The 14,332-nt window shown below is 34.9% G+C and overlaps 1 protein-coding gene across 1 annotated transcript; it reads left to right on the top strand.

The window, feature by feature from the left end:
• The first annotated feature begins 4,129 nt into the window (after positions 1-4,129).
• LOC126764175 (uncharacterized) lies at positions 4,130-5,189 on the top strand. The gene is made up of 2 exons (XM_050481969.1): positions 4,130-4,646; positions 4,704-5,189. Exons 1-2 carry the CDS (start codon positions 4,176-4,178, stop codon positions 4,887-4,889), a joined length of 657 nt encoding a protein of 218 aa, XP_050337926.1. The 5' UTR covers positions 4,130-4,175; the 3' UTR covers positions 4,890-5,189.
• Positions 5,190-14,332: the final 9,143 nt, after the last annotated feature.

Here is a 14,332-nt window from a genome sequence, read left to right as displayed (position 1 = left end):
GGGTAATTTGCTGTACAATTACTTTAAGTTTTGTATATTGAAAATGCAATCAAATTTTAAATATGTATATACATACATATAGATGAATTTAGAACGGTGTTGTGTTCAATTAAATTATTGTTGAGTTGAGACAGGATGCCGCTCGCAGGAACTGGATTGACACGAAATTGTTTCTAGCGCGTAGGAACTTTGTTGTGGCGAATATCCAATCGAATGTTGGTCACGCGGCGTAATGCAGAACGGAAAGTATCAAAACGAATGTGTTCGCTATCCGTTTGCCCAGCCGTTTTGTTAAGTGGGTTGATTGATGTAAAAGTGTGGTGAGTTCTGTTGTATGGTGATGTATGAGTATGGTTCCATCGGAAGTGTTATATTAATGTGTGCAAGTTTTTCCGGGTAGAGTGGGCAGATGCTTAACTCATTTAAACATCCTGGGCTCCCTAGGCGAACGTTTTTCCTAGTATTATGTATAAGCTGATAAATGTAATTCGGCTTATTGTTGGTGAAGTAGCCGAGGGCACAGAATATTAGCTGTAAGAAGCGATTTTAGTTTTAATATAAATTTGTTTTTTATGTATTGGTGCTGGAGGTAGTAATGATTTGACGACTTATTATTATAGAAAAAAAACATTGGTTTGCGGTTATATTATTACTAGTGGTTTGGTATACCGGTTGTTTATTATTTTCCTTTTTTGTATTATCGGCAATTGTTTGCATTTTATTTGATCTCGGCTTATGAAGGATAGTAACTTCACTCCTGGCTCAGATATGGCCAGAATGGGTACTCCTTGGCTCTGAAGTTAGGACTGTGATAATAGAGGTATCTTACGAGAGAGTGGCCGTGAATGGAGAACGGCTACGATTTATAGAGTAGATAATTTTTTATAATTAATTTGAAGCTTTATGCAGCTGATTCCCATAATCCACTCATATCAGACGCGCTTAGATAGGTGCGATAAGAGCGACCATTGCTTTTGAAAGTGTATGTACATCACTGTATCGTATTGGGAATTTGGTGATCCCTTAACGTTAATTTTAAGTTGTCGCATATTGTATTATAGGTGTCGATTTTTCGACTTTGTGGAAAATTTTGTATATGTAATATTGAAGTGCATATGCACTAATTTGACAAGTAGTAGTGCCCCATCGCTCAAGGATTGTGTTTTTTTCTTCATTATTGGCGAAAGCCATCCTGCGGGGTCGAAAATTTGTATGTGTTTTTAATATTGGGACTATCAGAGGTAACTCTGACTTTGTTTTATACTAATTTTTGAAAATGGTGGCTTGGGTGGTAGTCGTACGACGTACCGGCCATTATTTGATCGAGTAGTTGTGGCTTTAGATAAGCGCTCATGTGAAGTTTAAATGAGTTAAGCATCCACCCCCTCTACTCGGTAAAACTGGCGCATCTTAATGCAACAGCGCAATTCACCACAGCTAATGACACTACAACACAACTCAACACATCTGTACACCAACCCACTCTACAAAAGGATGGGCAACGGGAAGGCAGACACAATTGGTTCTAAGCAATTCGTGCGACACATACTACACATACAGTTCGATCATCAACGTTAGCAGCATAGACACTCATCGATCATCAACATTAGCGTTCAACTTTTGGTTCTTGATACTTTCCACGTTGCGTCACGTCGACACTAGCTTTCAATAATTTACTTTGTGGTACATCGAGCTTTTGCGCTACGGTCAAGTCGATACTAACGCGATACGAGCGTGAGCCTGCGCGATAAACCCTTCTATGAAACTTTTACTTGTATTAAAAGAAACTTGTTTACTAAATAGACATTAAATAAAAACGACAATGCATTTTAAACAAGTTGGTGTTTGTACTTCCGTTTGTAAATATAAGCAGCAATCTCAAACACTGATCTTTCATAGTTTTGTTTGTTATTGGAAGTTTCCTTAACTTTTGCAATTTACTTAATTGTGAATTAAGGTATTTGTTCTCAACTTGAGTTGGTATAGTGGTAACTGGTTTGTGTTTCGCTGTGCATCGTTTGAACTTTTTGTGCCTTTGAGCAACATGGTGTCACCTGGCAATTTTTAGAATTTTGTTTTTCGGGATTTGCTTTTGCAATTAAACCCGTGGTTCTTTGTGTATCTGCTGTAATGAGGCATTGAGTTGAGTCTTTTGTGACAATATAAGCAGTTAAATTTGCTTTTGCAATTATTAAGATTGTGTGAGTGAGACAAGCAGTTTGTACAGAGTCTTTTTGACCTGACAAAGTTGTTCCTTTCATTGACATTAAATTTTTTAAACTTCTCGCAAGTTTTAAGCTTATGCCCTCTTGCGCATAGTTCGCATGACATATGATTTCTTTGCTCAGATGTGAACGATTGCGTTTTGTGAATTGTTTTTGTTACTAACTTGGGGTCTATTTAAGCTTCCATGGTGGTCGTGTTTAATGTTCTTATGTAGTTTTGATTATTTTTTCTTCTAACCTTTCCGCAATTTCATATTGGGTGGTGAGAAAATCCTTCATTTGTGGCCACGTTGGGCACTTTTTTCGTGATGAGAACGATTGCTCCCATAGAAGTAACGGCTTTTCTGGTAATGCGGCGGTACAAATGTTTACCAGAATTGGATCCCAGCTGTCTGTGGGAATATTTAGTGTCGATAGAACCGACAAACAATTTGAAACAGTGGATTATACTTTGATGAATTCTACACTTGTTTCTTTCATAAATTTTGGCAAGTTCATTAGTGTCGTTACTTGTTTATCGACCAGTATTCTTTCATTTTCATATCTAGACTTTAGAGCTTCCCAAGCCAAATTGAAATTATCGTCATTAAGAGCAAGTAGGTGCAATTGCTTTTATTAGCTTTAATTGATCGGAGGTCATAGCTTTTGTTTCTTCGTAATGGTCTAAGCAGTTTTCGTAAATATCGTAAGCCGATGATTTAAAATATTATGTGGCAACACTGAATTGTCAGATTCTAGTATGGCGTCATGAGCCGCTTGGAGGCGCGTCCAAAAATTATTAAGATTTTGGCTTTTTATTTCTAATAACTATTCAGAGTTTTCTTGAATCGATGAAGAGGCAAAACTAGTCCAATATCTTGTTAAACTGTCACTTTCTGAAATAAATTTAGCAACCTGTTTTGCTGTAGCTCCTGCAGGCGTATTTTGATTATTGTTGTTGTTGATCATTTTTGCAAAATAATATTATTTATTTATATTTTAGTTCCAAAATATATTTGAATTGTTAATTTCTATTAAAAACCGCGCTTTTTATTAATTGAAATATTTTGTGCCCGAATGATTTGTATTTAGGTACACCCTAATACTTGGACTTGTATGTGCTTAAAAGAGCTCCCACTCCCGGGCTCCCGAAATCCCGGGATCCTGGACTTAAAACTCCTCCCGGGATTTAAAATTAATTTCCTGGGATATTCGGGATTTTTGTCCTTTTTTTTAAACACTGTTAATTATTATTTTTTCATAAACAAAGTTGTATTTACAATAGATGAACATTGCCAAAAAACAATTAGTAAGAATTTAGTACTTTACAACACTGTTTGATCAAAGTTACAGCACTGGTTTGATCAGCTGTTAATTGGCAAGCTGTAGCATGTGCCAAGCATACGATCAACCGCACTGCATTTTACAAACTTACACTTGTGCTTATTGTATAAATTTTAAAAATGGAATGTAAGTACTAAATATTTTAATTATAAATGTTAAAATAACAATTTTTCATTCACTTATCATCATTTATAAAGCACACAAAAAAAGGAGACGACAAATCGTCAACATGGTTTTATTTTCTAATATCAAAAAGTTCAGAGGAAGCCAAGTGCAAAAAATGTAATGCAGTCCTCAAAACAAAGGGTGGTTCAACAAAAGGATTACATGAAGGTTTAAAGTAAAAATTATAAATCCGCAATGAAAATAAGATTGTAGAGAAATTGATAATTTTAGGTTCATGGCATAAGCAAAGCAACTCCTACAATTGCTCCCAAGAAAGTGGCAAAAATTACTTCACATTTTTCACCAAAAAATGAAGAAAATATTCGTGCTATTATGGCCAGTTTGGTAGCTGTGGATGGGTTAGCATTTTCAACCATTGCGCATTCAAAACAAATCAGAAAAGGTATTGAAGCCAGAAAATTTAAAGTTCCCAAATCTGACACCACAATCAGAAAATATATAATGGAATATTTTGAAGAATGTCGCGAAAGAGTGAAGAAAGAAATAATCGATTTGAAAGTAAAAAATAATAGATTTAGCATTTCATTCGACGAATGGACTTCTGTGGCCAATAAACGCTACTTGAATTTAATACTGCATAGTAAAAAAAACATATGGAACTTGGGACTTGTCCGAATAAAAGGTACCGCAACTTCTGAAAACTGCATTGATATGATTGAATCTCGTTTGGTAGATTATGACTTGAGTTTAGCAACTGATATTATTTCTATTATCACGGATGGTGCCTCAACTATGTTGAAAATTGGCAAACGCATAGGTCCACATCAACAGCTGTGCCTGGCACATGGAGTACAGCTAGGTATCCTTGATGTGATGTACAAAAGACAAATAAGAATTGAGCCAAATGAAATTTCTATATGTGAAGATGATGATTCCGAAGAAGATACGAGAGATCAAACTGATTGCATACAGGTAGACATATTTATTTATTTTTTAAATATGAAAATCTAATTTTTATGGTATTTTTAGTTAGCTGATAATGAAGAACATGGAGAACTTACAGACGAATTTGATATCAAAAAAATTATAGACAAAATTCGGAGCGTTTTACGGTCATTTCGAAAATCTCCCAAAAAGAATGAAATTTTACAAAAATATGTGAAAATGGAGTTCAACAAAGAGTTGCAGCTCATCCTAGATTGTCAGACTCGGTGAAACAGTTTACTAAAAATGATCGAAGGGTTTCATATGCTGGAGTCTTGCTTGAAAAAAGCGATGGTCGACCTTAAGGCAGATTGCTTGGAAGATTTTGAATTTAATATTATTAAAAGCATTATTAAAGTTTTAAAGCCGGCAGAGTTAGTTATAGAAGCTTTGTGCCGCCGTGACATGAACCTCTGTTCTGCTGATGCAGTGATACATTTTATGCTGGACGAAGTTAAAATGTGGACTTATCAATAGCTTTCAATCTTTTTGAATCAATTAAAAAACGCGTTTCTGAAAGGCGCACAATATGCACGAATATATTGAAACTATTAATAATGGGGGAATTTTGTAAGTACCACAAATGAACCGAATTTAGAAGAAAAATTTCAAACACTCTGTAGAAATTGTCAAAAAGTACAAGTGATGTTGAGAATCGCGATATCGATTTAAAAATAATGAAAAGGAAAAAAACGTTGAAGGAAAGGTTGCAAGAAACTGTCAAAGAATCTCGCGTTTTCAAAAGAGATGTCTCATTATCAGTAGAGGAAGCGGTACCAAAGGAAATAAATTTACTTCTTGTGGGTGGCGGGCTTGGCAGCAATCTGGAGGTTGCTTGTAATTTTTTAAAGACAATACCACCAACTAGTGTCGAATGCGAGCGTTGTTTTTCAGTGTCTGGCCGCATTTGCACTAAAATCAGATCTAGTTTAAACGATGAAACAATGGATGCGCTTGTATTTTTAAAATACTATTTAAAATTAGTTCCTACAGAAATCGATCTGTGATTTTTATTATTTGTTTTTCGACAAAATAATATATATATAATACCAAATACATAGGTATATTTTTAATTTAATTCATGTAACTGATTCGAAATAAAAAGTGAATTATATATTTTTTTCAATTTATAAGAAATAATAATTATTATTAAATAATATTTTTTTATTATAAAGAACCCAAGAACATGGACATGCTTAATTGAATCTATGTAACTGATTGGAAATAAAAAATTAATTTAATTTTTTTAAATTTATAAGCAATAATTAACAATTTTTATTTTCTCCCGTTTTTCCCGGGAATCCCGGGAAATGAAATTTCGATATCCCGAAATCCCGGGAATTCGTAAACATTCCGGGAGTGGGAGCTCTAGTGCTTATGTTTTGTGCAATTGAGAGCTCGTTGAAGAGATCAATGCGCTTTTTACATAAGTATGCACGAATTGTTAGTATGTATTTCTGATTTATTTTCTTAAGCAATTGAGAGCTCGTTAGAGAGATCAATTCGCTTTTGTACGCAATCCTGCTTGTTTTTGTTTGCCAAAGAACAAGGGGTATTGCCGAATATTTGCAAATGTTGACTTTGAATATTTGTGTATACCAATGTTTATGTGTTAATATGTATTTTATATAGTTCTCACAAGTTGTATATGTTTTGTTGAACTTCTTTTAGTGAGATTTTGTGTTTAGTGTAACCGGTAGATTCTTTGCCGTATATTTGTATGTAAATGTTATAATACTTTTTTTTTGAGAGAGAGAGCTTGAACACGGTATTGAAAAAGTTATTTTCTCTTATGTTCTTACATAGATGTTCATATGAACTTTTACATAGTATCTACGCACATATGTATGTAGGAGCATTTGATCTCAAAAACCGGACAAAATTATTTAAATTGCTTTTATGAATGAAAATGCATAAAAATGCATGATTAAATATATTAATGCAATATATTAAAATAAAACAAGTAAGGAAGGACTAATTCCGGTGAAACCGAACGGGCGAAATATTTAAGCTTATATGTTAAGTAGAAACCCTGTAGTTTACTAGGAAAAATAATTCATAGCTCGACCTCGCCCGACACTATAACAAAAACACTAATTTCTAAAAAATTAAAAAAAAATTTAGTTTTTTAATGATTCATTGCTTTCACGAAAAAAACATAATAATACATTAACTAAATTAATTTGTATATCATTAATATTAAATACATACCATGTTGTCCTGAATCCATAAAAAATATTTTCAAGAACTCCGTTCACGCAATAAAAAACCACTTGCAATTTCGAGAACAATGAAGAGTTTCGCGAATAAGCACGTGCGTACTGAACGAAGTCTAGGATCCGACTACTTGTGTGGCAATATAGCGGCTTGAAGGTCATTCATTTAATGGGTTCATTGTAGAATGGTTATTTAGATGCCAAAAAAAATCAATTTTGAGTACCATCGGTGAAGTTTGTAATTTTCAATTTTGTCCAGTTTTTGAGGGTAAATGCTCCTATATGCGTCGTCTAGATATATGTAAATATATATATATATATATATATATATATATAGATTTTGCGCTCGGCAATTATATATAGGTACATATGTATGATATATTTATAATGAATAATATAATGAATATCTGTTTCCACTAAATAGTTATATATGCATATATGTATGTAAATATAGTTATTTTAGTTTTGTTTATGTTTTTGTCTTATGTTTTCAAATCTTTCTGCCTTTGCTTTCTTACTGTATACAGTCGTGCTTATTGCTTTATCAAGCATAAGGGGCTGCCGGAAAATTCGCATCTGAATGTCTGAATATTGGCTGCTTTTTCTTTTTGTTAAGTGGTTGTGTTTGAATACACCAAGATAAGCTTAACGTATAGGCATTTGAAAATTTGTTTATTTAAGTTTTTAAATATTTAGATAAATGTATTTTTATTTTTATTTTTTAAACTTGGACCTTATAAGTTTGGCAACCGTTTAATAGTTATGTTAAAACGGATTTTGATTACCGATTTTATAATAGTACTAGCAGACCCGGCCACGGGTTGCTGTGGCTGAGTGATTCAAGAAGGATTTGAAAGACAAAATTTAACACAAATTAACATAACATTTTTATAACATATTAAATAAGTACTTTAAATATTTTTATTTGATATACATATATACTCTGAATGTCTTTAATCGTAATAAATCACAGTTAAAAAGACAGCGGCTACGCTCCAGCTCTGAAAGTATTCGACGCAGTACCCGCCGGGGGAAGCAGAGGAAGAGAAGAGAAGAGAAGAGGAAGACCTCCACTCCGTTGGAAGGACCAAGTGGAGAAGGACCTGGCTTCGCTTGGAATATCCAATTGGCGCCACGCAGCGAAAAGAAGAAACGACTGGCGCGCTGTTGTTAACTCGGCTAATTTCCAGTAATTCCTTTGATCACCAAACGTGTGCCGTTGCGCAGTTTATACCACGTTCAGACCGAAAATTAAAAGATTAGATTACATTTAACATTTCATAACCCAACAGTGTTCTTACTGCCGTTGAAAAGATAAAAAACAGCTGTTTTTGTCATTCAAGGATTTACATCGCTCAATATTTATCAAAAGAAAACATTTTCATATAGTATTTTGTAATAAAAACCGTATTCTTTTAAATATTTTCCATATAATGGAAATAATGGACGCATTTTTTCATTTGGGAAGTCGATTTTCAGCAGAAATTAGATTCATTGCTCCAATAAAAATTTGTTTGTTTACATTTTTTCCTTTTTGTAGTGTCTAAATCAGCTGTGATAATGTAATAGATTTCCAATGCTGTCAAGTAGATGGCGCAAACTCAGAGTCGCACAGATAGATTTAGTGTGGATCAGTTTCAAATCACTCCGATGAAGTGATTTTGAACTGTCATTTCTGTAAGGCGAAATCTTGATAAATTTATAAGATTAGTGGGATAAACCACTCAACAGCCGAAATCGTGTGATTAAGTGTCGGTCTGAACATGGTATTAGGAGGGTTTAAATTACGCAGTAGAATAATCGGTGATCCAATTTTCAATCGTAGATTGTGTGGTGACATTCCCTATATGTCTAAAGAATTTAAAAATTCCATTGGGAAATTCAGTGTCTCGTTTTCTTCTACAGTAGCATCGGTAGACTTAAATGAAATTAAATCACCGGGTAATAATTGTTGTATCTGGTAGTTAATCAGATCAACATCAACATTTTTCGCTGCTAAAATTTTTATTATTGTATTTGCACCGTTTTTCAACAAACTATTTTTTAATATAATAACACAAATTTCTATAAAAATTAAATTTAATTGAGAATTTCCACCTGTGTGTTCCAGCACCAGTTAGCAAAAGAACCAGCAGTAGAATTTCAGTTAAACGAAAAGGTTTGAAGTGCGGAACACATAGAGCGCGACAGACTGCAAACTACATCTGTCAAACATTAAAATACACACGTTCTTATGGACACTGTTATTTTCACAGCTGCACGACTGCAGGCCGACAGTTGTCGCTCTCGCTAACTTCAACATATTCCTATATTTGCCAACGGCAGTAGGACGACAGTAGAGTTGACAGTAGAATGGAAGATAGAAAGAGGAGGTAGAGTGGTGATGCCACTAATATGTAAAATGAAAAATTATTCACAGCTCTAACAAACTTGACGTTATTTTAAAAATAAAAACATAAAATAGCTCTATTATATCATTTGTAATAACAATTGATAATTTAAAACAAAAATATTTACGTATTTACTTATTTTTTGCATACACACTTTGAACAAAATATTAAAATTTCATTGAAGTGAAAGGTATTAGTATGGCCACAACGAAATTGTGTACATGGAAAATGGACAGCTGTATTGTCTTGTGTACATGTCGGCCATTGTTATGTTGCTGCCTTCTTACGTATGTTCATGTAGTAAGATGCACAGCGCCATTTTCAGTTCACTGTCGTGCTGCTGCAGTCTGTCGCTGTCATTGTGTTCCACACTTCAGCTTGTTGTAGTTGGTGCTTTTGTTGTGGGTTGTTTTCCAATTGGAGATAGGTTCATGTCGTTGCTAAATTTTGCATGTTGATATATGTTGAGAAAGCAGTTATTTACAGCATATTTATGCAAACCAGGTCATTATTAAATAGTTTTTCATTAAATATGATATAAATAAATGCATACATGCATCTCCTAAATACAAATAGTTATTCCTGCATACACACCACCTGTGGCCATCGAATGGCATCCAAATAGAGTATTGTAGTAAATTACCTGCCGCATACAACACTGCGCTGTTGGTATTTAATTTTGGTTAGCGTTCAGTGTTGTCGGTATTGTCAGTGTTGTTTTTGTGATAGCTGAAAATTATAAACTTTTAATTTAATTTAATTTAATTTAATGTAAATGAATTTAAATGTTCTCTGATTTTGTAATATATATAAATAAAAATGAATTGTTGTTCGTTAGTCTGATTAAAACTCGAGAACTGCTGGGCCGATTGAGCTGAGTTTGGTTTTAAAATGTTTGTCGTAGTCCAGGGTAGGTCTAAACGGTGAGCAAATAAAGAAAAATTGCGAGTAAGATAGAGTAAGACGACAATTCCATTTTCCCATATAAAAGTTGACTCTAATATATATACATACATATATTATAAAAATAAGCCGGGTTTTCCTTTCTGACGCTACAACTTCAGAACGCATGAACCGCTTTCCTCAGCTTTGCATTCGTTAGCAAGGTCTCGGGCTAAGTGAGGTTAATAGCAAAGAAAATTCAGGAAAAATTTCAACAGAAAGGCGGGAAAATAGAAAAACAAAAAAAAGTGTTGGTAAGTGCATAACTCAACAACGCCTGCACCAATTTGGCCAATTCTTTTTTCTAAATGTTCGTGGAGGTTCAAGGATGGTTTTTACGGCAAGAAAATTTCGAATAATTGCCGGAAAATTCCTAAAAACAGCCCTTTTCTTTTTCCCATACAAACGATAATGAATGTTTGTTTGTTAGTAACGCTAAGAGAACGGCTGCAGCAATCTTGATGAAATTTGCAGAGGTTGTTCGTTGTGGATCGGGGAAGGTTTGGAAATAAAAATACCTTATGCTTTTCATGAGGAAAAGTCTGAAAATTGGAAAATTCGAAAAAGTAACATTTTTCCATACAAATTTGTTTTCAATTTTTGTTTGTTTTGTTTTTCAATATTTTGATTTGTCAAATATTTGAATCATTCAATTTCGGTCGCAGGCTTTTTTATTCCGGCTATTCAAAAGAAAAATTATTGAAAATTATTCAGTGAAAACTTTATGTTTCACATAAAGTGATCAATTACAGATTGGAATTTCTTACGAAGCCACGAAGAGGTCGCGCTATTATCGGTCGGCGTTCTTTTTGCCATCAACGTATGGCAGCCCAAGACACATGAACGACTACTTCCAGGATGCGATGACATACATGTGGAATTATGGAACGCGGTCAATCAGCAAGCGATCGTCACGATGTCACAGCACAACTTTTCAAACAACAGCAGCGATGTTTGGTGGACTTTATCTTGAAGAAACATATGGTTCATATGCTGTTAGATGCTGGATGTATTCTGTTGAGTAGCAAAAAAAAAGTTAGCCGCACGCACACATTCTTCTTTGGATGGTGAATGGTGGTTACACCAGATCAAACTGATGAACTCATTTCTGCGGAAATTCCTGATGCAGAGAAAGGTACAGTATTATACCAAGTGGTGAAAACCAATATGGTTCATGGACCTTGCGGACACCACAATCCCACTTCGGGTTGTACGTCTGACAATATATGCACGAAACACTATCCAAGTGCTTTTCTTTCGGAAACTGAAACTAGAAATGATTGATATCCACTGTATAGGCGTCGCTCACCAGACGACAATGGCAGAACATTCAGCATTCAATTTAGAAGAATGAATATTGAAGTTGACAACACATGGATCGTATCATATTCGCCATTATTGTGTAATTCACATTCAAAACTCATATCAATGTTGAGTATTGCAGTTTGGTGTAATCGATAAAATACGTTTGTAATTACGTCACCAAAGGAAGCAACATGGCGGTTATTGGTCTTGAACGATACGGTAGATATGTGAACTGTAATAAAGCGCTTTGTAGGATATTTACTTTTGCAATTCATAAACGTTTTCCGACTGTTGTGCGTCTCGCAGTTAACTTGGAAAGTGTATTTCAACCCAGAGAATACAGTACAGCCAATGGAAACACCGCCAGCAACAAAATTAACATTAACGAGTTTTTTCTCAACTTTCGTCAGTGATCCGTTTGCGAGAACATTTCTCTATTCGGAAATACCCTGATATTATACCTGGAATGCATCGTCAAAGAAATAGTTGCGCAGAAGGCAAGGCCAGCCAGTAGATGAACATCCAGGTGTGTTATCAACTAATGTATTACGTCGATTGTTTCTACCTTCGGTTGCTATTGATTAATGTACGCGGTTCAACTTTATTTGAGTCATTGGGTACTGTGAATGGTACGGTGTGTGCAAATTTTGGAGAAGTAAGACAGCAATTACAATTGCTGGAACATTTTAATCATTGGAATAAAAATGAAGTTCGCACACTTTTCGCTATAAACATTTCGACAAATCAGGCTTCAAATCCGCGTCAATTATGGGATACGAACAAAAATGACATTGCCAAAGACATTTTACATCGTCTTCGCTTAAACTTGGAAATGGGTCAATTCCGGTGGTTCAAAATCAATTCCATCTGTTTCTCAATTCACGAAAGATGAACTCATCACGAATGTTCGGACATTGGCCAAATTATTGTAACTACGATTCCTTAAGTGCACGCGCAATGTTAGCTGCCAAAATACCGATGTTGTTGACTTAAACTGGAAGATTCAAAGTCAAATTCCGGGAGACTTGCGCTCATACAAATCGATCGATCGTCTTGACAATGAAGACGACGCCGTGAATTATCCAGTGGAATTTCTAAATTCTTTGGAGAGGCTTGGTACCCACCGCATCATTTGCGTCTCAAAGTTGGATCTGTCGTTGTTATGTTCCGCAATCTGCGCTATCAAATACAAGGGGGCAGAATTCTTGATTCTACGAATTCCTTTGAGTTCTAACGATTGCCATTTCAATTCAAACGTATTCCGTTTCGAGCGAAAATTGCATTCGGGAGGACAATCAATAGGACACAAGGTTAGTCGCATAGTGTGTGGCATAAATTTGGAAATGCTATGTTTTTCACACGGTTAGATATACGTGGCGTGCTCACAAGTTGGAAAACCATCGGAAGAAAAACCAAAAAATGTTGTCAAAACACATAATTTTACGCAGGACAACGGCTGCGGGGTCAAAGAGCACTTCTATGAAACGGATAATTTGCGGACACGTATATTGCTTAGATTCAGTATTTACATACTTTGGATTCACTTTCATTTACTTAGAGAAGTTGAACTAAATAATACTTAATTTTTGTAATCGAAATGAATTCATTACTGTTATGAAATGAAATATAATTTTTCCTTTTCAAATATAAAACAAATTAAGTAAGGAAGGGCTAAGTTCGGGTGTCACCGAACATTTTATACTCTCGCATGATAAAGTGATAATCGAGATTTCATTATACTTCATTTATATATTTTTCAAATACCGTATTTTTGTAAAGTTTTATTCCGCTATCATCATTGGTTCCTAATGTATACATATATTATACAGAGAAGGCATCAGATGGAATTCGAAATAGCGTTATATTGGAAGAAGTCGTGGTTGTGAACCGATTTCAGCCATATTTCGTACGTTTCATCAGGGTATTAAGAAAATATTATATACCGAATTTCATTGAAATCGGTCTAGTAGTTCCTGAGATATGGTTTTTGATCCATAAGTGGGCGAGGCCATGCCCATTTTCAATTTTTAAAAAAATCCTGGGTGCAGCTTCCTTCTGCCATTTCTTCCGTAAAATTTAGTGTTTCTGACGTTTTTTGTTAGTCGGTTAACGGACTTTTAGTGATTTTCAACATAACCTTTGTATGGGAGGTGGGCGTGTTTATTATCCGATTTCTTCCATTTTTGAACTGTATATGGAAATGCCTGAAGAAAACGACCCTATAGAGTTTGGTTGACATAGCTATAGTAGTTTCCGAGATACGTACAAAAAACTTAGTAGGGGGCGGAGCCACGCCCACTTTTCCACAAAAACTGCGTCCAGATATGCCCCTCCCTAATGCGATCCTTTGTGCCAAATTTCACTTTAATATCTTTATTTATGGCTTGGTTATGACACTTTATAGGTTTTCGGTTTCCGCCATTTTGTGGGCGTGGCAGTGTGCCAATTTTGCCCATATTCGAACTTAACCTTCTTATGGAGCCAAGAAATACGTGTACCAAGTTTCATCATGATATCTCAATTTTTACTCAAGTTACAGCTTGCACGGACGGACGGACAGACAGACATCCGGATTTCGACTCTACTCGTCACCCTGATCACTTTGGTATATATAACCCTATATCTGACTCTTTTAGTTTTAGGACTTACAAACAACCGTTATGTGAACAAAACTATAATACTCTCCTTAGCAACATTGTTGCGAGAGTATAAAAAAAAAAATTTTATCTTTTAATCATCGAACGAAATGTTACATAAAACGAAGCAATTTGGTGACGAAACGGAGATCGCCGGGTTTTCTAGTTATATATGTATTTGGCTG

This window comes from Bactrocera neohumeralis, unplaced genomic scaffold (assembly GCF_024586455.1).
Source record: "Bactrocera neohumeralis isolate Rockhampton unplaced genomic scaffold, APGP_CSIRO_Bneo_wtdbg2-racon-allhic-juicebox.fasta_v2 cluster09, whole genome shotgun sequence".
Lineage (NCBI taxonomy): Eukaryota > Metazoa > Arthropoda > Insecta > Diptera > Tephritidae > Bactrocera > Bactrocera neohumeralis.
This window is presented reverse-complemented; position numbering and strand designations above follow the sequence as displayed.